General features: G+C 41.7%; 2 protein-coding genes and 1 long non-coding RNA gene across 5 annotated transcripts; all 3 read left to right on the top strand.

Annotated features, from left to right (window-relative positions):
* Positions 1 to 8,618, top strand: LOC118941510 (uncharacterized). Of its 3 annotated transcripts, XR_016489097.1 has the most exons (4): positions 1 to 192; positions 5,428 to 5,487; positions 5,653 to 5,737; positions 7,319 to 8,618. It is a non-coding gene; the product is annotated as an uncharacterized LOC118941510 (long non-coding RNA). The 3 variants fall into 3 exon arrangements; XR_016489096.1 differs by having other exon boundaries at positions 2 to 5,487; positions 5,656 to 5,737; XR_016489095.1 differs by having other exon boundaries at positions 2 to 5,487.
* Positions 8,619 to 14,697: 6,079 nt separating this feature from the next.
* On the top strand, positions 14,698 to 15,997 carry LOC149975315 (uncharacterized). The gene is made up of 2 exons (XM_090211646.1): positions 14,698 to 14,780; positions 15,076 to 15,997. The coding sequence occupies exons 1-2, from the start codon at positions 14,698 to 14,700 to the stop codon at positions 15,995 to 15,997; spliced, it is 1,005 nt and encodes a 334-aa protein (XP_090067772.1).
* A 440-nt stretch (positions 15,998 to 16,437) lies between these two features.
* On the top strand, positions 16,438 to 20,496 carry LOC110498221 (uncharacterized). Its single transcript, XM_021574855.3, has 2 exons — positions 16,438 to 19,018; positions 19,840 to 20,496. The coding sequence occupies exons 1-2, from the start codon at positions 16,438 to 16,440 to the stop codon at positions 20,382 to 20,384; spliced, it is 3,126 nt and encodes a 1,041-aa protein (XP_021430530.3). The 3' UTR covers positions 20,385 to 20,496.
* The last annotated feature ends 472 nt before the right edge of the window (positions 20,497 to 20,968 follow it).

Here is a 20,968-nt window from a genome sequence, read left to right as displayed (position 1 = left end):
CCGCCTGTACTTCCTGGAGCCACAACCCTCAGACGTCGACTTCAAAACGCTTCCGTAAAATATTCCACTCCGGTGCGTACTGCTCCGTTTTCAGTGTACTAGCTAGTATACGACGTTTTTGGAAATATTGTTCAACATTTATCTAAATAGAATGAAGGCCAAGGGATTTGCAGTTACCCATCACCTGTAAAGGTAAAGCGTTAGTTAGCAGGTTACGGACAACTAACCTAGTTATTTTACTCGCCATTTTGATAAGAGCTACGACCCGAAATTATTTTAATAGCAGGTTAGGAGGGCAGTTTTGCCATCCCTAATTATTTTTCATAACCGTAACCAAATTGTCCTAACCTGCTACATTGATTCTCATAACCCGTTGCGTAATACTTTGTACTAATCTGCTACGAAAAAGTAACTTCCGGTCGTAACTGTATCGAAGTGGCGCGAAGAGTGTTTCTCATGGTTAGATAGCTACATCTCCAAATACGATGTAGGCATTTGGCTAGGTAATTTATATAGTGGAAATTACATTATCTGTCTAGTTCATGTGGAGAGGAATGTCATCGGGGTGTTTTTGATTACTTTGTCTTTGTAGAGACATTGGTGCAAAATGGATGTTGACGTTAAACTAGAGGAAGATGAGAGGGAGATATCCCATACAGTAATTTGGTCTGATTCGATTAATGCCTGGATAGATTACCCAAATTCAACATTGTCAGAAAACACAGAAACAGGTTACCATGTGGGTTTACTGAAAGAGCATTCACATGTACCTCCCATCAGTCCCCAAACAACAAGCCACAGGCAGATTTTACGTCTTTTTCCTGAAATGACCGGAGCAAGTGATGGGGAGAACAGGGCTGTCAAAGTGGTTTATTTCTGTAAAGATCAAGATACCATCGGCACATCTGAAGGGAATTCAATCAAAGAACAGTCATGGCATTTAGCGCCGTCCAGTGATATTCTGACAGGACATGCATCCACTTTCAGTGGTTATTTTGAAGCTCAAATCAACCCAACTTCACAGGTTTCTAGCCAAACACAGACCAATAATAAATTGCCCTCTGACAATGTTAATATCCCAAGCCCTAGTACTGCCATTCATTCTGTGCTAACCTCACCTGCTACAGAAAGCGACTGTCATTTAGCTGTATCTACTAGACCTATTCTTCCAGAATATTGTGAGCCATTGAACTTTCCCTCTGATGAAGAGGAAGACTACAATGCCAATTTAAGTCCAAGACTACAATGCCAGAAAACGTTAGAGGATAAATGGATATGTCAGTGTCGTGGCAGTTACTCAAGACCCAACCTAAGAAAGTTTGGGAGATATTGGAAAGATCCATACGTCAAGTGCAAGGAGATCGGTGTAGATTTCAATGTTGGATCTGGAGCGAAACAGAAACTGAATTTGCATTTACTGACAGTTGATGTAATGCTTGAGGTGTCAGAATATGCTAGAATCATTAATAGATCTCGCCCTCATGTTATCTTTGATATTCTAGATTACAACTTTGTTCTTGGTGTACAAAATGAACAACAATATAACTTTTCATACAGGGTAGAAAATAAATTAAAAGAAATGCTGAAGAGTCGTTCTAAGAGAACACCTGAGTGGTTAACAGAAGTCTTTGACCTTCCTGATCCAAAGACAGTTACAGTTTTGGAATACTCCCTTAAATGGGCACAGTTGAATTTGCAAAACAGCTTGTCAAATCCTACACCTTTTGACATTTGCATAAAGGAGGAGCCTGTTGTGGGCCTGATCTCTCCTCTGCATGTGACGACTGAGAGCTTCTCCACTGAGACAGATGTGACACAGTGTGCTGATGAGACGGCAATCCTTGGCCCTGAAAATGGACGTAATGATACCTGCACAAGGCCTTATATGGGCATCGTCCGTCCTCAACATGTCCAGACGGAAACCTTCCCAACTCAGACAGATATAACATCCTTCATGATGCCCACTGTAGAAGAAGCATTGAGGGAACTCTACCCAATCTGTAAGGGAAAAGGACTTGACCTTGTTGTGAAATCAAAATATGGGAAAAATAAGAAACTTGACTTGCATCTATTGACCAGAGATGTAATGTTTGAATTGGCTGATTTTGCCTCACAAGTGTGTGGAAAACGGAAGCAGGTTGTGTGTGAGGTTCTCGAGCGTAATTTTGATTTGGATTTAAAAAGTGGGAAAACTGAGCTGGCCAAAGATATTATGAGAAAGTTAGGAAAGGTTTTAAAGCGCAAGATGGGTAAAAAAGGTACATGGAGATTGGGACTTGAAAATGAAGCTTTCTTAAAGAAGTCACTCAAACGAAAGAACCCTGCGGAGATGTCCACTAGCCAGAAGGTCACTACAGCATCACTTGAGCCAAAATACCAAATGAAAGAAGTATCAAAAAGGAGGAGATTGAATTTAATGAGCAAGAAGAAAGACATGGACATGTTAGTAACCAAGGAGACCGAGGGAGGCCATTTCTCTGAAGTAGTACAAATAGAACCTCGTCTTGTCAAAATAGAGAGAATCTCTGATGAGACTGACCTTGCACTTTGTACTGACGAAACAAAGCAAATTGTCGTTACCAACTTGGACCAATCAAATGTGACGTCTCACACCAAAAATATGGTGAAAGCCAAAGCGTGCTACCCACTCTGTGAGGAAATAGGTCTGGACCTTGATGTCACATCCAAACCATCTAAACAGAAACTGGAATTTAATTTACTGACAAACGGTGTAATATTTGAGGTGTATAACTATGCAGGGATAAAATCCTATTGTCAAAAAAGAAGAAGTGGGTGCATTCTCATTGATATTCTAAAATACAATTTTGATCTTAGTTTGCAAAATCAGAGACGTAATCTATTTCCACTGCATATTTGCTGTAAAGTGAAACGATTGGTTCAGAAACACAAATCTGAGCTCGTGAGAAAAAGAGAAATCTCAAAAGAGGTGTTCACAATACCGAGTGTGCTTAAAAGCCAAGCAAAAACAAATGTGCTTTCAGAAAAAAATATGGAACAAAACCCAAGGCTGGTTTATCCTCATCATGGTAAAGACACTATCTCTGTGGAGACAGCTGAAACAGTCTCCACTGATGAAGCAGCGATGCTTGACCGGGATAATGGACCTGCTGAGATCTGCATAAAGGAGGAGGAGGAGTCAGATCTTCACTCTGAGGTCAAACTGGTTTATTTCTGCAAAGACCAAGATACCGTCAGAACATCTGAAGAGCATTTGATTGAAGATGGATCATGGCATGAATCAACACCCAGTAATATCCTGCCTGGAAATGTGTTCAGCCTTCCACAGGCACCACTACCAGCTGCAGAAAGTGGTCCTTTCGGAAGTAAAACCGAGCCAACTTCACAGATATAACCAGATGGTCCAATGCAGAATCACTCGAGACAAAATACCATAGACTTGACAGAAGTAACCAGGGGAAAAAAGGGATTTAATGAGGATAAATACATGTTTATAGCCAAGAAGGAAAAGAAAGTTGTCAGACAAGTAGAACCTCATTGAGATGAGATGGATCTGCCAGGGAAAACTTTACTTTACTTTACTTCCTGACTGAGATCTCAGGGGGGGAAGATACAAGATGGGAGCAAAAGTCTGATCTGCTCGCTGTGAAACGCCAGTTTCTCATTTGCCTGAAAAAAAAAATGAGAAAAAGATTGATATTGTTATATGTGATGAAGTGCAACACGAGGTGGATTCTTACCGAAGGTTCAGAATGCTTTGTAGTCGAGACTGGTTCTGAGAAGAAATGCTAACAAATCCTTGCTGGATACAGATCAGGTTGCTATTGAAAATCTGCAAAAGGCTAAGTCATAAAGTCCCTCAGTTCAAGAAGACGACTCGTACCTGGGAATGGCTCTGGACTAATTACAAAAAAACTGTTTAAAATCACTGCAGAAAGCAGAGACAACAAGAGTTTTGCCAAAACTAAGAACACTTGTTGATCACTTGTGTGGTAGAGAGAAACACCCAGAATCAGTCTGGACAGGATGGAGTTTTAGTCTGGACAGGATGGAGTTTTAGTCTGGACAGGATGGAGTTTCAGTCTGGACAGGATGGAGTTTCAGTCTGGACAGGATGGAGTTTCAGTCTGGACAGGATGGAGCTTCAGTCTGGACAGGATGGAGTTTCAGTCTGGACAGGATGGAGCTTCAGTCTGGACAGGATGGAGTTTTAGTCTGGACAGGATGGAGCCTAACTGTGGAAAAACAGAAACTGACTGATACACACATTACAATGACAAATCAATGACCAGATTGTCAACCAGCTCCAGCTACTCAGCATCACTCTGACTATTTGTGCTGGTTGGCTTCTGTCTCAGCTGAAGGGAGGACATTGTGTTTTAAAGTCTTTTCTTTCTGTCCTGAAGTAGGCCTACCTGCTTAATACACACAGACTTTCATATAGGTAAAGCAAAGGCATGCTATGACTTAACTCTACCTTCATATATTGGGCTGCCTTTATCCCAATAGTTTCACAGTTTAAAAACGTGTGTTTTCAAATGACTGTATGCTACATTGATCTTTGGATCACACTTGGAATGTGAAAGGTTTCCTAGTGTTAGTTTTAGGTCTCCCTGAAGTCCGTTGACTTCCATTCTATTAGTCACCCTAGAACACAGTCAACGAGCCTAACGGAGATGTGTATTCATTAGGGATATACTGTAGCTAAATGTTTAATGGAGGGCTACGCAAGCGTTTCTTGGACCAATTCAGAAATTGGTACACAAGGAGGAGTAGCACTAGTCTTTTTAGGATTAGGTGAAAATAGGGAGACAATGTATTTGTATTAAGGGTTTAGTCTTTGAATGGTGGATTTGTGCAGATTCCCTTGGCCTTCCTTCCTGTTTAACTCTTGATGTCTGGTCTTGCTGTAGAGACTGAACACAGCAGGATTATTGCTAGACTTTTTTTTGTTTTCTTAACTATTTTACGACGTATTCATTGACGAAACGAACTCCACTACAAATACAAGCCTCAATAGAAGAACCTCTGATCCTTTTTTAGTTAGGAATAAAAAGACAAAGATGTTTTATTTTCTAAGAGTATGTAGCATTAGTGAAATAACCTACTATGATGGATCATATTTTTTATTTTTTATCAGTGGGCTATTTTGTTTTTTTTGTTCCTTTTTTTGTGGAAAGATTTAGAGACTGTATCCAGACCTGCCTTACTCTTACCAATATGTTCCTTTTTTGAACAGGGAGTTATTCTACCGTAAACTAAGATTATTTTTACGTATTTTTTTGTTTTGTTTTTAAAGGATACTTCCTCTGACATTCTTAGAGCTGTCATTTTATTGTGAGGAACTGCAGTTCGATCGGAATAGTTGTTCTGTTTTTGTCCTCTGTTTTGTGAGTGACCCTCTCACTCAGTCAACTCGTCTCAGTGCACAAGTCTCCCCTTCTCCAGACACCGCGTATGAATCAGAATCCGTAGCTAGTTGTGACACGTGAGCCTCTGGATGAAAAGGTATGCAAGTCATTTGTTTTTTATGAGGGGGGGGGTAAATTATATTAACATTTTAAGAATTCATAGAATCTGACTGGTGCCAATAGCATTCAGGTCAACACTTAAAGGAATGTGAATTAGCTGTAATTGCTTGGTCTGATATCACACATGTGTTTGTGTTTCCAGCAGAGTATCCCTAAAGCAGCGTGGTCGTATCAGCCCCCCATGTTGGACTAAACTCTACACAAGTGAAAACCCCAAATCCCTAAAGGTCTGTTAAATCCCTAAATATTATATTTAAGAATCTGCATTTTTTTTGTAAAATTTTGCTGCCTTGAAACAGGCAGCCCAATTCTGAATTTGTTTTCTTCAGTAATTGGTCTTTTGACCAATCAAATCAGCTTTGAAAAAGATCTGATGTGATTGGTCAAAATGTAAATTAATGGAACATTGGAACATTTATCAGAATTGGGCTGCCTGCCTCAACGCAAACATTGTGGCTTAGAAGAATAGCTTATTGGGGATGTCAACGTTATCCAATTATTATACTGTATGTGGAGTGGACATCACTGTGATTAACACTGGAACTAAACACTGTGATTAACACTGGCACTAAACACTGGCACTAAACACTGTGATTAACACTGGCACTAAACACTGTGATTAACACTGGCACTAAACACTGTGATTAACACTGGCACTAAACACCTTGATTAACACTGGCACTAAACACTGTGATTAACACTGATTAACACTGGCACTAAACACTGTGATTAACACTGATTAACACTGTGATTAACACTGGCATTAAACACTGTGATAACACTGTGATCAACACTGTGATTAACACTGGCACTAAACACTGTGATTAACACTGGCATTAAACACTGTGATAACACTGTGATTAACACTGTGATTAACTCTGGCACTAAACACTATGATTAACTCTGGCACTAAACACTGTGATTAACACTGGAACTAAACACTGTGATTAACACTGATTAACACTGTGATTAACACTGGCACTAAACACTATGATTAACACTGTGATTAACACTGGCACTAAACACTGATTTACACTGGAACTCAACACTGTGATTTACACTGGAACTAAACACTGTGATTAACACTGTGATTAACACTGGCACTAAACACTGATTAACACTGATTAACACTGATTAACACTGTGATTAACACTGTGATTAACACTGGCACTAAACACTGTGATTAACACTGATTAACACTGTGATTAACACTGGCGCTAAACACTATGATTAACAATGTGATTAACACTGGCACTAAACACTGTGATTTACACTGGAACTCAACACTGATTTACACTGGAACTCAACACTGTGATTAACACTGATTAACACTGTGATTAACACTGGAACTAAACACTGTGATTAACACTGGAACTAAACACTGTGATTAACACTGGAACTAAACACTGTGATTAACACTGATTAACACTGGCACTAAACACTGTGATTAACACTGGCACTAAACACTGTGATTAACACTGGCACTAAACACTGTAATTAACACTGGCACTAAACACTGTGATTAACACTAGCACTAATCACACAGTGTAGCCTAGTGGTTAGAGTGTTGGACTAGTAACCGAAAGGTTGCAAGTTCAAATCCCCGAGCTGACAAGGTACAAAATCTGTCGTTCTGTCCCCTGAACAAGGCAGTTAACCCACTGTTCCCCGGTAGGCCGTCATTGAAAATAAGAATTTGTTCTTAACTGACTTGCCTAGTTAAATAAAGGTAAAAATAAATATATATATAATATTTAACCACCTCCAGAAAGTTGATTGCATCATTTCTCTCTTCATTTTATTCACAGATCCTCTATTTGCCAAACTAGAGGGACATGAAGTCTGACTCCTTCCTCAACATGTGGACCTGCCCTGAGGATGTTGGACACCACTGTTACACCTTCAGCCTTGTTGATTTCCTGTCAGACTGGTTGTTTTTCAACTCCATTCCATGGACGGACTGACCTGAACTTTTACCAGAACAGGAATACAATGTTCAACAGACTCTCTCCTCACCAGTGGGACTGACTACTGAGACTGGTTGTCTTTGAACTCAAGAGGAACACAATGTTCATCAGACTCTCTCCTCACCAGTGGACTGACTACTGAGACTGGTTGTGAGGTCACAGGAAATAGAGTGATCTGTTAGGAGGGATGCAGGTTTGTTCTCCTGATTTAGATGATGGTTATAAGGAGAGTTCAGGTCGTAACCAGTCCACTGAGATGAATGTAGATGTCGACACCCTGGCCAATATAAAAGGCTTTGGAGAGGGACCACGCTTTCAGGAGAAGGATAACTGACATTTACTCCTGGGGTGTCTGACTTGTTGCACCCTCGACAACCACTGTGATTATTATTATTTGACCCTGCTGGTCATTTATGAACATTTGAACATCTTGGCCATGTTCTGTTATAATCTCCACCCGGCACAGCCAGAAGAGGACTGGCCACCCCTCATAGCCTGGTTCCTCTCTATCCAGCACAGCCAGAAGAGGACTGGCCACCCCTCATAGCCTGGTTCCTCTCTACCCGGCACAGCCAGAAGAGGACTGGCCACCCCTCATAGCCTGGTTCCTCTCTATCCAGCACAGCCAGAAGAGGACTGGCCACCCCTCATAGCCTGGTTCCTCTCTACCCGGCACAGCCAGAAGAGGACTGGCCACCCCTCATAGCCTGGTTCCTCTCTAGGTTTCTTCCTAGGTTCTGGCCTTTCTAGGGAGTTTTTCCTAGCCACCGTGCTTCTACACCTACATTGCTTGCTGTTTGGGGTTTTAGGCTGGGTTTCTGTACAGGCTGGGTTTCTGAAAGAGATATGAGCTGATGTACGAAGGGCTATATAAATAAATTTGATTTGATAACAAGGCCTTGTCCAGAAACAACCCCCAGCCCTTACCTCCAAGGCACCAATGTAACATAACTTTACACCGTCCCCTCGCCCATACCCGGGGCGTGAACCAGGGACCCTCTGCACACATCAACAACAGTCACCCCTCGAAGCATCGTTACCCATCGCTCCACAAAAGCTGCGGCTGTATGTAAAAGAAATCCCTGATTGTATTAAATAATGTATGACATTCCCTTCATTAAAGTTTTTTTGTGCATCTTAAGAGTGGAAACCCTATGTGATTGGCTCTTTAAACATTTCATCTAGCCTATCAGTGGGTATGTTTTGTCACTTTGCTTTGTTACACCACGATCGTTTGAGTTTTATGTTAATTCTAGTCTGGCAACAGGTTCTCCGGTTTAAATCAAATGAGATCTCCTAGGGCCAGTTTCTCAGACGTAGATAAATCCTAAAAAAATGATGTTCAATGGAGATTCCCCGTTGTGAAGTGTGTTTTACAGGCCTGCTACACTGGACAGTCATTAGTGCAGGGCATTAGAGGCTCTTGTTTATGATCAATGAAACCCAGCCATGGTGTGTGTAGGTCCCTCAGGGTTGGGCTGAATATGAATTGAACTCAGACATGGTGTGTGTAGGTCCCTCAGGGTTGGGCTGAATTTGAATTGAACCCAGCCATGGTGTGTGTAGGTCCCTCAGGGTTGGGCTGAATTTGAATTGAACCTAGCCATGGTGTGTGTAGGTCCCTCAGGGTTGGGCTGAATTTGAATTGAACCCAGCCATGGTGTGTGTAGGTCCCTCAGGGTTGGGCTGAATTTGAATTGAACCCAGCCATGGTGTGTGTAGGTCCCTCAGGGTTGGGCTGAATATGAATTGAACCCAGCCATGGTGTGTGTAGGTCCCTCAGGGTTGGGCTGAATTTGAATTGAACCCAGCCATGGTGTGTGTAGGTCCCTCAGGGTTGGGCTGAATTTGAATTGAACCCAGCCATGGTGTGTGTAGGTCCCTCAGGGTTGGGCTGAATTTGAATTGAACCCAGCCATGGTGTGTGTAGGTCCCTCAGGGTTGGGCTGAATTTGAATTGAAGGCAGTCAATTCAGGAAGTTATCACAAATTACTATATTAATTGGAGAGAAAAAAAAGTAATTTTCAAAACTTAATAAACTGAAAAGTAGAAGCTATTTATTTAAAAGATTTTTCAATTTAAGACTTGTTTTATTCAAATAATTTCCTGAATTGACTGCTTTTAATTTGAATTGAGGCCACACCTGGTGACCAGCGTGACATAACTGGTTCTATTTCCAAGGATTCGTTGCGCAGCTCATACCCAGGAACACTTGGCAGTGTGTTTTCTGCTAATGCCAACAAAAAAACGTTCAACTATATCTACATGACTCCTGCAGGAACATCTTTGCGGTTAACGAGCGCAAACCCAGTAATAACATTGTTCAGCAGTAACTTCAAAACACCGCTATCACTCGATCCTTGTTGGAAATGTTTTGAGGTGGGCCTCCAGAGTGTCGCAGCGGTCTCATGCCCCGTGTACATTTATTCCCAGGCTGTGACACAGCCTGCGGGCTGAGCCGGTCGCCAGTTGAACGGTGTTTCCTCCGACACATTGGTGCGGCTGGCTTCCGGGTTAAGCGGACGGGTGTTGGATCATGTTTCGGAGGACGCATGACTTCGCCTCTCCCGAGCCCGTTTGGAAGTTGCAGTGATGTGACAGAATCGAAAAGGGGGGTAAAATACAACAACAAAAATGATTTGGGGTGTAGGTTTTTCCGTCTAAGTGACTAGTCTAAGTTACTAGTCCAACAAATTGCTGCAATGGAACAATTCACACTCCAATGTACGACTTTAACATATCGTCTGTCCAGAAGACGGCAGCAGAGATCACTATTATATAAAGATAAAGAACCAACTGTCACCACCAGGTGGCGACACAACCATTATCTAATTCACTAATGCGACCCTCAGTTCAGACAAAATTAATTGGTCCAGACGTTGCTGGAATAATCATTGACTGTCTTGTACCAACATCGTTTGCCCAAAAGATATCAATACATTCACGTGGGAGTTGGTCAATTAAATATATCTCAATTGTACATGAGAAATTCAGAGTTTCCGTACTTCTGATCTCCTCCAATGGGTTTCGAGAAGGACGTGAGAAGTCAATGAGCAATTGAGATTCTCCCACTGACCCACACCCAAGCTAATTCATACTATCTTTTGGCCACACGATGGTGGTATAAGATTGTCAATGGTTTTCTCCAGCAACGTCTGAGCCATTTTATGTTGTCTGAACTGAGGGTTGCAAAAATTCCCGCTACCTTTCCCAGAATTCCCAGAACTCCTGATTGGAAGATTTCCTTCTTACTCCCGATTTCAAATATACTTATGTAAATGGGATATTGCAAAGATTTCTAAAAATGTGTTTTTGCTCTGTCATTATGGGGTATTTTGTTTAGATTGATGATGGAAAATACTATTGAATCCATTTTAGAATTAGGATGTAAAGTAACATAATCAAGGGGTCTGAATCCTTTCTGAAGCCACTGTAGATGTGTTCCTGACGCTCCTTGTTGATGTAAAATAAACATACTAAAAGTTAGGAGATATCTAATCAATGGAAGATGGAATTAAAATGATGTCATTAAAAGTTAGGCTACAACGACCAAGTGCTACTTGATATTCTGAATGGAGTGATTGTTATCTGTAGGATTTGAAAGCGCATGCTCTGCAGCCTTAATTAGCCTAGCTAGCATTGGTAAACTAACCTTAACTAGCTGCATCATGCTAGTTGTGTTAAACCCAGCTGTAGTTTAGTTTTCATTGCTGGTATGTGTAATACATCAGTGGTCATTGCTTTGGTGATTGATTGCATGGGTAGTCATGGATCCAGCCCATTATTGATTACACAGCCAACGATGTGTGCTTCGCCATGCCTTAATTACTCCAAATGCATCTTCTCATTATGTACTACATACCTTTCCACGTCTGTTGGAAACTGGAACAGGGATATTTACTCCCTTCCTCTGGACAGTATTGCAGCACATAGCCTCAACTTTGTAATAATTGCAGTCTTTATCAGTATCTTTGACAACAAACACATGAGATTCCAGCTCAACAATTTCATAATCAAGCGGGAAATTAGATGTGAATGTGAAAGTGATTCGTATATATATATTGCTTCTTCTCCGTAAACAAAATAACATTTGAACATTTTACAGTAAACAAGGTATTTATTGATGCCATGTTTCTTATCGTGAAAAATAAGTTGATTCACTCACAGGAGTACTAGTAGTGGGAAAACTTGCAAAGACATCGATTTGTTGCTATTTAAACTAAGTACATTTTTTTTTGGGGGGGGGGGGGGGGGGTGAGTTGTGAATTAGCCAGCTAGTTAGATATCTACTAGGGACAAGCTAGCTACCGTCAAAAAGAGGATGAAGAACATTTGTGCCTTACTGAATGACGTTCATTAGGAAAACACCCACTATCTAGTGCACTCGTCCTAAATAAAGTCATATCCATAAACAATTAGGTAAGTCTACCGAATGTTGTGCACTCTGTTTGAATGTTAAATGACGACACAGAGGCATTGATGCGAGTAACCAGTCTTGTTCAGTACATCACAACACATCCGGGTATCACAAGCACCCCGGTAAAACACAAGAGTTGCAGTAATGAACATTTACCAGCAGATGGCATCACTGTGCCATCTTACACCCATAACAGTAGGCAGCTACAGTAGCTGAAAGATGTTAAACATCTTGAGGTTTTGTTTCATTAAATGTATTTTATTTAATCTGGGTGCTTGCGTCACCTACTAACACCCTGGTACAACCCGTAGCTCCCGTTCTCCTCAGTCTGAGAAAACACTGAGACAGAACAACTTGTCAGATGGTGCATTGGAGACTGATGTGTTCCTGTCCTGTCTTTTCACAATACTATTGCAGATCAACATAAGCCAGCAGCATACCACCCTGCATACCACTGCTGGCTTGCTTCTGAAGCTAAGCAGGGTTAGTCCTGGTCAGTCCCTGGAAGGGAGACCAAATGCTGCTGGAAGTGGTGTTGGAGGGCCAGTAGGAGGCACTGTTTCATCTGGTCTAAAAAATATCCCAATACCTGAGGGCAGGGATTGGGGACACTAGGGTGTAGGGTGCTGTCTTTTGGCTGGGATGTTAAACGGGTGTCCTGACTCTGAGGTCATTAAAGTTCCCATGACACTGATCGTAAGAGTAAAGGTGTTAACCCCTGGTGTCCTGGCTAAATTCCGATTCTGGCCCTCAAACCATCTCAGTCACCTAATAATCCCCAGTTTACAATTGTCTCATTCATCCCCGTCCTCTCCCCTGTAACTATTCCCCAGGTCATTGCTGAAAATGAGATCGTATTCTCAGTCAATTTACCTGGTAAAATAACAGATAAATAAATATAAATAAAAAAATGTATTCATTAAAGTAATATGGGGTGGAAGCTATTGACGTTTTAAGAAAGTCTTTTTAATATAAAGTCAATTTAAATTGGTAGAATATCACCCCAAAGTCAAAAAATACAAAAGTTATTGCTATTGATTGGAGGCATGAGGTCCCTGAACCAATAAGAGTTAGTTTTACTCATGAAAGTCATATGGGGTGGAAGATATTATCTCATCTCAGTAAACTTACCTGGTAAAATAATGGATAACATTTTTTAAAAAGTATAGAAGACAGCCGTTCTTCTCTTCATTTCCTGCTTCTCCTGTGGTGCATATAAGACCCGCTACATAAAGACAACATGTCATCTACATGTGTTATAGAATAGCTCCCTTCTCACATCCCAGGTCATGTTTGGACTGGAACGGGACAACTCAACGGGCTATGCGCATCTCCCCAATAGCCCACAGACAACTTTCCTGAGTGCAATGTCATTAATGTGACCGATATGTACAGTATAATAAGCAGAGTGAAGAAGGAAAAGATCCCACCTCTGACGCACAGCAGAGACATCGCTGCTGAGATTTCCCCTGGAGCAAGAGTCCCTCAAGAATTTAAAAACAGTCATTGCGTTTCAATGATTGTACTCCCCAAACGCTTGTTGCATCGTGAACTATCCTCCCAGTCCCTTGGGAGTTCATCGGATGGATGATGCGCCGCTGCCATTTACTTGGATGAGAAGTTGGACGAACGCTCCACCAGCTCACGATACGAGATGGTGGAGAACTACAGTGTAATGATGTGTCGTTCACGAACGAACGGCTCTTTCTGAACGGATCTTTTTGTTGAACCTCGGGAACCGAATTGCATCGGTGAAAGAGCCATTCATCTGGCTCTATGATTTGCAAACTGCTACTACTGCTTGTTGAGCTCAGAACAACGTTTTTCTGTAGATACATTACAACATCATTATCTAAAGGGGGTGAATCCTCACTGCAGAAATAATAAATAGTGGGGAGAGTGGGTCAATCTGGTCCACGAGGATTTATTTCATTGAACTTTAGGCCCATACAAAGACAAATCACACAACATAGACTACCAAATAACCTTAGGCAAAAATACACGAAATAAAAGTCAAGTGAAAATAGTTATAAATGTCTTTATCAATTATGAGTAGCTAAACATTATCGACTTTTGGACACTGATGCGCAGGAGAACCCCTAGCTGTCAATCAAGCAGGCGCGGTGAACGGATTATGACGCTCAAGCGTTCCAAATGACGCAACAATACAGCTCCAGACCAGAGAAAGTTAATGCCGAAGTTATTATTCAGTTCAACACTAAAACTGAGGTTTGACACGTGTGATTTGAGGTGAGTCAAATATTTACAAAAGTTTACAATACATTAACCATCCGCTTCCTTATTTCTGTTGCTATCAATCACTCCATCTGTATCTACTCTTCTGTCTGTCTGTCGGACTATCTGAATTGTCTGTGTACTGTCTAGCCAGCATATGCCAGAAAGGTTCTTTCACAAAGTCTCATAGAAGGAGTGCTGATCAATAATCAGTTTGATCTTTTAAATCAAACTGAATACGTTTTGATGGACAGGAGGCAACCTGATCCTAGATCAGCACTCCTACCCTGAAACACGTTGTGAACACAATCCAGGTGTACTGTGATTATGAAGTTGTGATGAGGTATTATTATATTAGTTGTGCTGATGCATGATGGGTTGTAGGCTAGAGCTTGAGGACTCAACTCTGAAGACTGTTTCTGAATTCACTGACCTGGTGAGTAAATGTTGTGTACAATGGCACCATCTAGTGACAGAAACATAGAAACACACATTGTTGCTGAACGAAGGCATCTCTTTATTTTCCAGAAATAAAACTTGTAGACCTTTCCTGCAGTCTCTGAGGAGATGGACACCTCTTCCTCTTCTGGACGATCTCCGTCTCCTACTGGGACTGTCTTCTTACCCCCTCCTATCATGTGGAACAGTCTGTAAGTCATTCATCACATAACCTAGCTCTGGTCCAGGGCATTATGTGCGGCTTGCTGAAGGAAGGCTCAGTGTCTGCAAGCTGTACGTAACGCCCTGGACCAGAGTGACACATTACCCACCTCTGGCCATCATGGACAGTCAACTCATCACATTCACGTACTGTAAGTCACAGTTGTGTGATTTGTGTTATTAAAGACAGTTAAATTGAGCAGAAGTGTAATTATTAGTTTAATATTGTAGTAAATTGTCTGAGTTCACTTCCTAAATAATGTGTTGACATTCCTTTGCTCCCAGCTACAAGCAGGCAGAGATGGAGGTTCACTTCCCGAGAGAAGAGAAGAAGACCTGTACAGAGAAGGAAGCCCACATGCTTGAGTTGAGGGGGAAGGATCGAACGATCCGAAACCAGAAGAAGGAGATGGACAGACTTCAAGTGTGCCTCTGGGAGGAGGAAAAGAAGAAGAGGAATGGTGGAACGGAGAAGGACAAGATCATTGAACAATTACAGTCTGAGTCAGACAGTCTCCGAGCCCTTTTAAAAGATGAAAGGAGGAGAAGAAGAGTAGAAAGGGTTATAATGACAGAGTGGAAGGCTGAGATCCTGAGACTGAGGGAGGCAGAGAGCCAGAGGGAGGCAGAGAGCCAGAGAGAGGCAGAGTGCCAGAGAGAGGCAGAGTGCCAGAGGGAGGCAGAGTGCCAGAGGGAGGCAGAGTGCCAGAGAGATGCAGAGAGAGAGAGAGAAGCAGAGAGACAGAGAGAAGCAGAGAGCCAGAGAGATGCAGAGAGACAGAGAGAAGCAGAGAGACAGAGAGAAGCAGAGAGACAGAGAGAAGCAGAGAGACAGAGAGAAGCAGAGAGACAGAGAGCAGCAGAGAGACAGAGGGAAGCAGAGATAGCCACAGAAGCAATGGAGCACCTGAGAAAAATGCAGGAGATCCACAGACTCAAAAAACTGCTGGATCTACTGATGGTGGACCTACAACTGGCCCACGTAAGACATGTCATTGTTATTATTAAAAGGCAGTGTATATTTACCCAGCTGAAAATGAATAGTGGCAGACAGCGGTACGCTAACCCAATGTTAACTTTTATTCCTTTCCTTAACCCTTACCTTAACCTCACTGAAACTATACCTAACCTTTACCTTAACCCAACCCTAGGTCCTGAACCTAACCTTCATTTATCTCAACCCCTATGCCTTTCTTCTGCCGGTTGAATATCCACTCCCTTATTAACGTCATTACTGTTGTTGTTGTTGTTGACTGTATCTGTGAAGGTTGTAAATAGCTGCATTAGTGAAGCATCATTTGTAGGAGTAATTTCTACAAGCATAAACATCAGAGGCAACATTGTTGTAACATCACACAAATTGTAATCGGAATTTCTCAAACCCCTAACTGAATGGGCAAGAAGGTTGTGTGTTTGTATTTGAACACATTTTGGACATAATTGATTCCATAAAATGTCTCGTAATTTTTTCAAACAATGATAATACATTAATTGACATTGAATTGTCCAGATGAATTGATCAAAATGACCCTGCTATTGATGTTGTCCAGTGTTTGATTCAATTACCTAGCTGGTCATAGATTATCACTAATTTTACCTTTTAAAATGAAGCAAGAGATAGAGAGATTGAGGCTATGGCAGAAAGTCATGGAGGATCAGCGACCAAGACTGGCCTGGAACAACAAACCTATTGAGACAGGAAGAGAGAGGGAAAGAGAGAGGGAAGGAGAGAGAGAAAGGGAGATGGAAAGTGAGAGAAAAGCAGAATTGGAAAGACAAGAAATGAAGAAGAAAGTGGAACAGGCAGAAGAAACGATAAAAGTGTTAGAACGAGAGATTGAGAGATTGAAAGAGATTGAGAAGGAAATCACATTTGAAAGAGAAAGAGACGTGCGTATTGGAGAGAATGAGAAAGTCAAACTGGTTAACGAAAAGGTAAAAGAGTTAGAGAGAGAGGTTGACAGACTGAAAGAAGATATGACAACAAAAGAGATTCAATACAAAATCAAATTTGAAAGAGTGAAAGAAGCGTTTAGAAGACAGAATGAGAGAGTGAAACAGGTTAACCAAAATGTGCTAGTGTTAGACAGAGAGGTTGTGAGAATGAAAGAAGAGATTAGATTGAAAGACGAGACTGAACCAGAGAGAACATTTGATAGAGACAGAGAGAGAGAAAATGATTGGAGACGAAGTGAAGAGGAGATGAAAAATAGAGTGGAGAGAGAGATGGAGATGGAGACAGACCTCATCAATGACAAAAATACGTCTGAATTGGAGGAAGTCTGCAAGAAAATCAAGGAACAGCGGATAGAATTAGAAAATATGGAAACAGACAAATATAAATGGAAACAGAACCAAATGGACATGGAGGAGAAGATGGAGGGTGAGCACAACAAACAGAAAGAGGTAGAAAGAAAGAGAATGGAGAAAATACTAAAACAGAGACAAGAAGAAGATGAGAAGAAGAAGGAGATGGAGAGAGAAGAAGAAGAGGAGAGACTCAAACAGAAGAACATAGAGATGGAAGAGGAAGAACGAGAAAGGGAGAAAGAGAGACAGAGGGAGATCAAAAGGAAGAGAATGGAGAAGAGACAGAAAATTATGAAAAGAGAAGAAGAGAGACAGAGAGAGATTGAAAGAGAGATTGAAGAAGAAAGATGTAAACAGAAGCAAATAGAGATGGAAGAGGAAGAAAGAGAAAGGGAGAAAGAGAGACAGAGCGAGATCAAAAGGAAGAGAATGGAGAAGAGACAGAAAATTATGGAAAGAGAAGAAGAGAGACAGAGAGAGATTGAAGAAGAAAGATGTAAACAGAAGCAAATAGAGATGGAAGAGGAAGAAAGAGAAAGGGAGAAAGAGAGACAGAGCGAGATCAAAAGGAAGAGAATGGAGAATAGACAGAAAATTATGGAAAGAGAAGAAGAGAGACAGAGAGAGATTGAAAGAGAGATTGAAGAAGAAAGATGTAAACAAATGCAAATAGAGATGGAAGAGATAGAACGAGAAAGGGAGAAAGAGAGACAGAGCGAGATCAAAAGGAAGAGAATGGAGAAGAGACAGAAAATTATGAAAAGAGAAGAAGAGAGACAGAGAGAGATTGAAGAAGAAAGATGTAAACAGAAGCAAATAGAGATGGAAGAGATAGAACGAGAAAGGGAGAAAGAGAGACAGAGCGAGATCAAAAGGAAGAGAATGGAGAATAGACAGAAAATTATGGAAAGAGAAGAAGAGAGACAGAGAGAGATTGAAGAAGAAAGAAGTAAACAGAAGCAAATAGAGATGGAAGAGGAAGAAAGAGAAGAAGAGAGACAGAGAGAGATGGGTGAGAAAGAGAGACAACAACAAGAGGAGAGACAGAAACAAAAGGAGAAGGAGAAAGAAAGGGAGAAAGACAATGAGAATCAGAGAGAGATGGAATTAAAAGATCAGCAACAGAAAGAGATTGAGAGAGAAAAGATGATTATGAGAGAAAGGGAGGAAGCAGGAAGAAGAAAGGAGGGGCAGAAAAATATTTTGGGGGAAGTTGAGGGACAGAATGAACTGGAGATAGAACAGGAGAGAGAGATGGAAGAAAAGCAGGAAGTGATTAAGGAAGCAGAGGAAGAGTACAGGGAAAGAGAAGAGAGAGGAAAGGAAGTAAGCATGAAGAAACATGTAGTAGTTAATGTTAAAGCAAAAGCACGGGAAGTCTTCAATAGGCGTAAAGAGAGGAGGTTAGAAGTGTTGAAGGGGGAACGAGAACACATAGAAAGAGGACAACAAATCAGGAGGGAGAAGGAGGAAAGACGGCTGGAGATGGAAAGAAAACAGGAGAGGGCAAGACAACAAGAGGAGCAGGATAAAAAACAAGAGATTGAAATTGCTAGACAGAAAGAAATGTTGAGACTAAGAGAGGAGGAGAGGCAGAGAGAGGATGAGAGAGAGGAGCAGAGAAAGAGAGCCATTGAAGGCCATTTAGCTTTAATCAGAGAGAGAGAAAATATAATACAGGCAAAAAAAAGAGAGGAGATGGTGGAAGAGGAAAGAAGGAAGATCCTTGAGTACAAGAGGGGTGACTTAGAGGAGGAGGAGAAGGAAGATGACAAGGAGGACATTCTCCCACCTGATAATAGTATCCGAAGGAGAGCTGTGGGCTGGGTGAACAAGAAGTGGGAGAAGAGGAACCTCAAAAAGATAGAGAGAACCTGTCAGAGAGAAGCTGAGGAGGGCCATAAGATCGTCCACATAGGTAAGACCTGTTTTCCCTCTGCTTATGACATCATCCTCTGTAGTCTCCTCTACACACATACGTTCCACACCAGTCATCATGTTGCATCATTGTTTCAATATAAAACTACTGTCCAAAATGGTCAGGCTGATCTGGTATCAACTTAAATGTAATGTACACAGGGAATTTAGAATGGAAAACTCAACTGGATCTCAATGACCCTGGTCTAAAGTAGTGCATCATAGCCTTTTGAGGCCCTAAGAAACATTTTGTTCAGGTTTTTGACTACATTTCCTCCCAATCTACACTTTGCAACGGGGCGTAGAGAACATATTGCATTTTTTAAGCAAGTTTGCTGCAATTCTACACATTTTCCCATGGGTTGGAGAGAAGAATTAGCCGTTTTGAAATCTATTTCCTTCAATTCTACACATTTTGCCATGACTTATGGCATGTTAAGATAATATCTGAATGAAATTGACTAACAAAATTAATGGGGGCTCACTGTAGTTCAAGGCCCCTGGGTAATTTGACCAAAAAAGGTTTTTTGGGGGGTCAGGGGGCCCCTAGTTGCCATGGGGCCCTAAGCAATCGCATATGCCCTGGCACTTTACAAAGAATAGGTGCCATTTGGGACTCGTGTTAAACTTTGGGTCAGGTCAATTCGGGATGGGAATTATTTACATGTATTAACAAATTCCATGCCATGCTCAAATGAGAAGAGTAAAGAATCATTGAGATCCAACTGGGTTTTCTATTCTTCATTCCCTGTGTCCATTACATTTAAGTTGACACCAGATCCACTAAGTTGAATGAGAACTCTACTTCTTCTCCCCTTCCAGTCATCCCTGGACCCATAAGGATAACCATGACCCGGGCAGAGAGAGAGAGGGAGAAGAGGAAGGAGCTGCTGAAGGCTGAGGAGAGAAGGAAGAAGATGGAGGATTTCAATAAGCAGTGGAGAGAGCGGTCCCTGCTTAAAAAGCAGACTCATGAAAAACTGAAGGAGGAGAGGGAGAGGATGAAGGAAAAGTACCTGGAGCAGATGAATCTGGAGGCTGATGCTCAAATCAACACCCGGTGTCTAACCACCCAACACAGCCACGATTACAACCACGGTCAGGAGTTGCCCGGATGGGCCACAGGCCAGCAGGTAAGCCAAGATCCCACTGGATCTGCAGATGGCCACCAGGAAAGGCCAAGGAGGCAACAGGCATGGGCAGAGAACCAGGAGGGGAGTTCAGAGAACCAGCAGGAGGGGCCAGAGAACCAACAGGAGGGGCCAGACAGCCAGCAGCTAGATGCTCCAGAAGAGGTTGAAACATCAGAGCCAACCTCCAAGAACAAGAAAAAGCCAAGCATCTGGAAGAAAATTAGGATGAGGTAAAGAATGTTTAAACATCTATTCATGTTTTACACTGTTAATATATACATGTTATCACTTTAAAAAGTGACATTATCCAAATGTGAGGGTTTAGTGTACATGCAACACACATGTAAATATATAGATACTTACCTGTCTCTGTGATGTCTTACAGCCTTCCTGATGTGCTGTCTGCCTAGAGCTGGAACTCGATGAAGCCACAGTTCCACTGAGGTTACGTTGGTTATTAAAAGTGTCGCCCAATACTTCCTCCTCCTCTTTAAGTCATCAAGCCACATTTCCTCCTCAAAACATTATAGTCTCCTCAAGCCAGCAAGTATCCTCTTTATCAGGCAACAAACCATCGAAGGTCAGTGACCCTCCTCCCCAGAGCAGAGACTCTCATCTTTATCCTAGTTAAATTCATCTCTGATCACCACCTCTACAGTCCTAGAAAATATCCCAAAATGGAAATGGTTTCAACAGAAGTCCTCCCCTCAGACCAGTGGCTCCACAGACCAGAGTTTCTCATCTTTATTCAAGTTGAATGCAACTCTGATCATTTCCACCACCTCTCCTGTTAAGGGGAGGTGCTGAAAAGGAGGTCT

Source organism: Oncorhynchus mykiss, chromosome 19, assembly GCF_057628025.1.
Source record: "Oncorhynchus mykiss isolate SJ-2025 chromosome 19, ASM5762802v1, whole genome shotgun sequence".
Taxonomy (NCBI): Eukaryota; Metazoa; Chordata; class Actinopteri; order Salmoniformes; family Salmonidae; genus Oncorhynchus; species Oncorhynchus mykiss.
The sequence above is the reverse complement of the archived record's forward strand: the minus strand, read 5'-3'. Positions and strand labels throughout refer to the sequence as shown.

Coding starts and splice junctions, on each gene's coding strand:
- LOC110498221 (XM_021574855.3), top strand. CDS start 16,438: ATGGAGGATCAGCGACCAAGACTGGCCTGGAACAACAAACCTATTGAG. Junction 19,019..19,839: donor CCATAAGATCGTCCACATAG/GTAAGACCTGTT, acceptor CTCCCCTTCCAG/TCATCCCTGGACCCATAAGG.
- LOC149975315 (XM_090211646.1), top strand. CDS start 14,698: ATGGACACCTCTTCCTCTTCTGGACGATCTCCGTCTCCTACTGGGACT. Junction 14,781..15,075: donor CCTATCATGTGGAACAGTCT/GTAAGTCATTCA, acceptor CTTTGCTCCCAG/CTACAAGCAGGCAGAGATGG.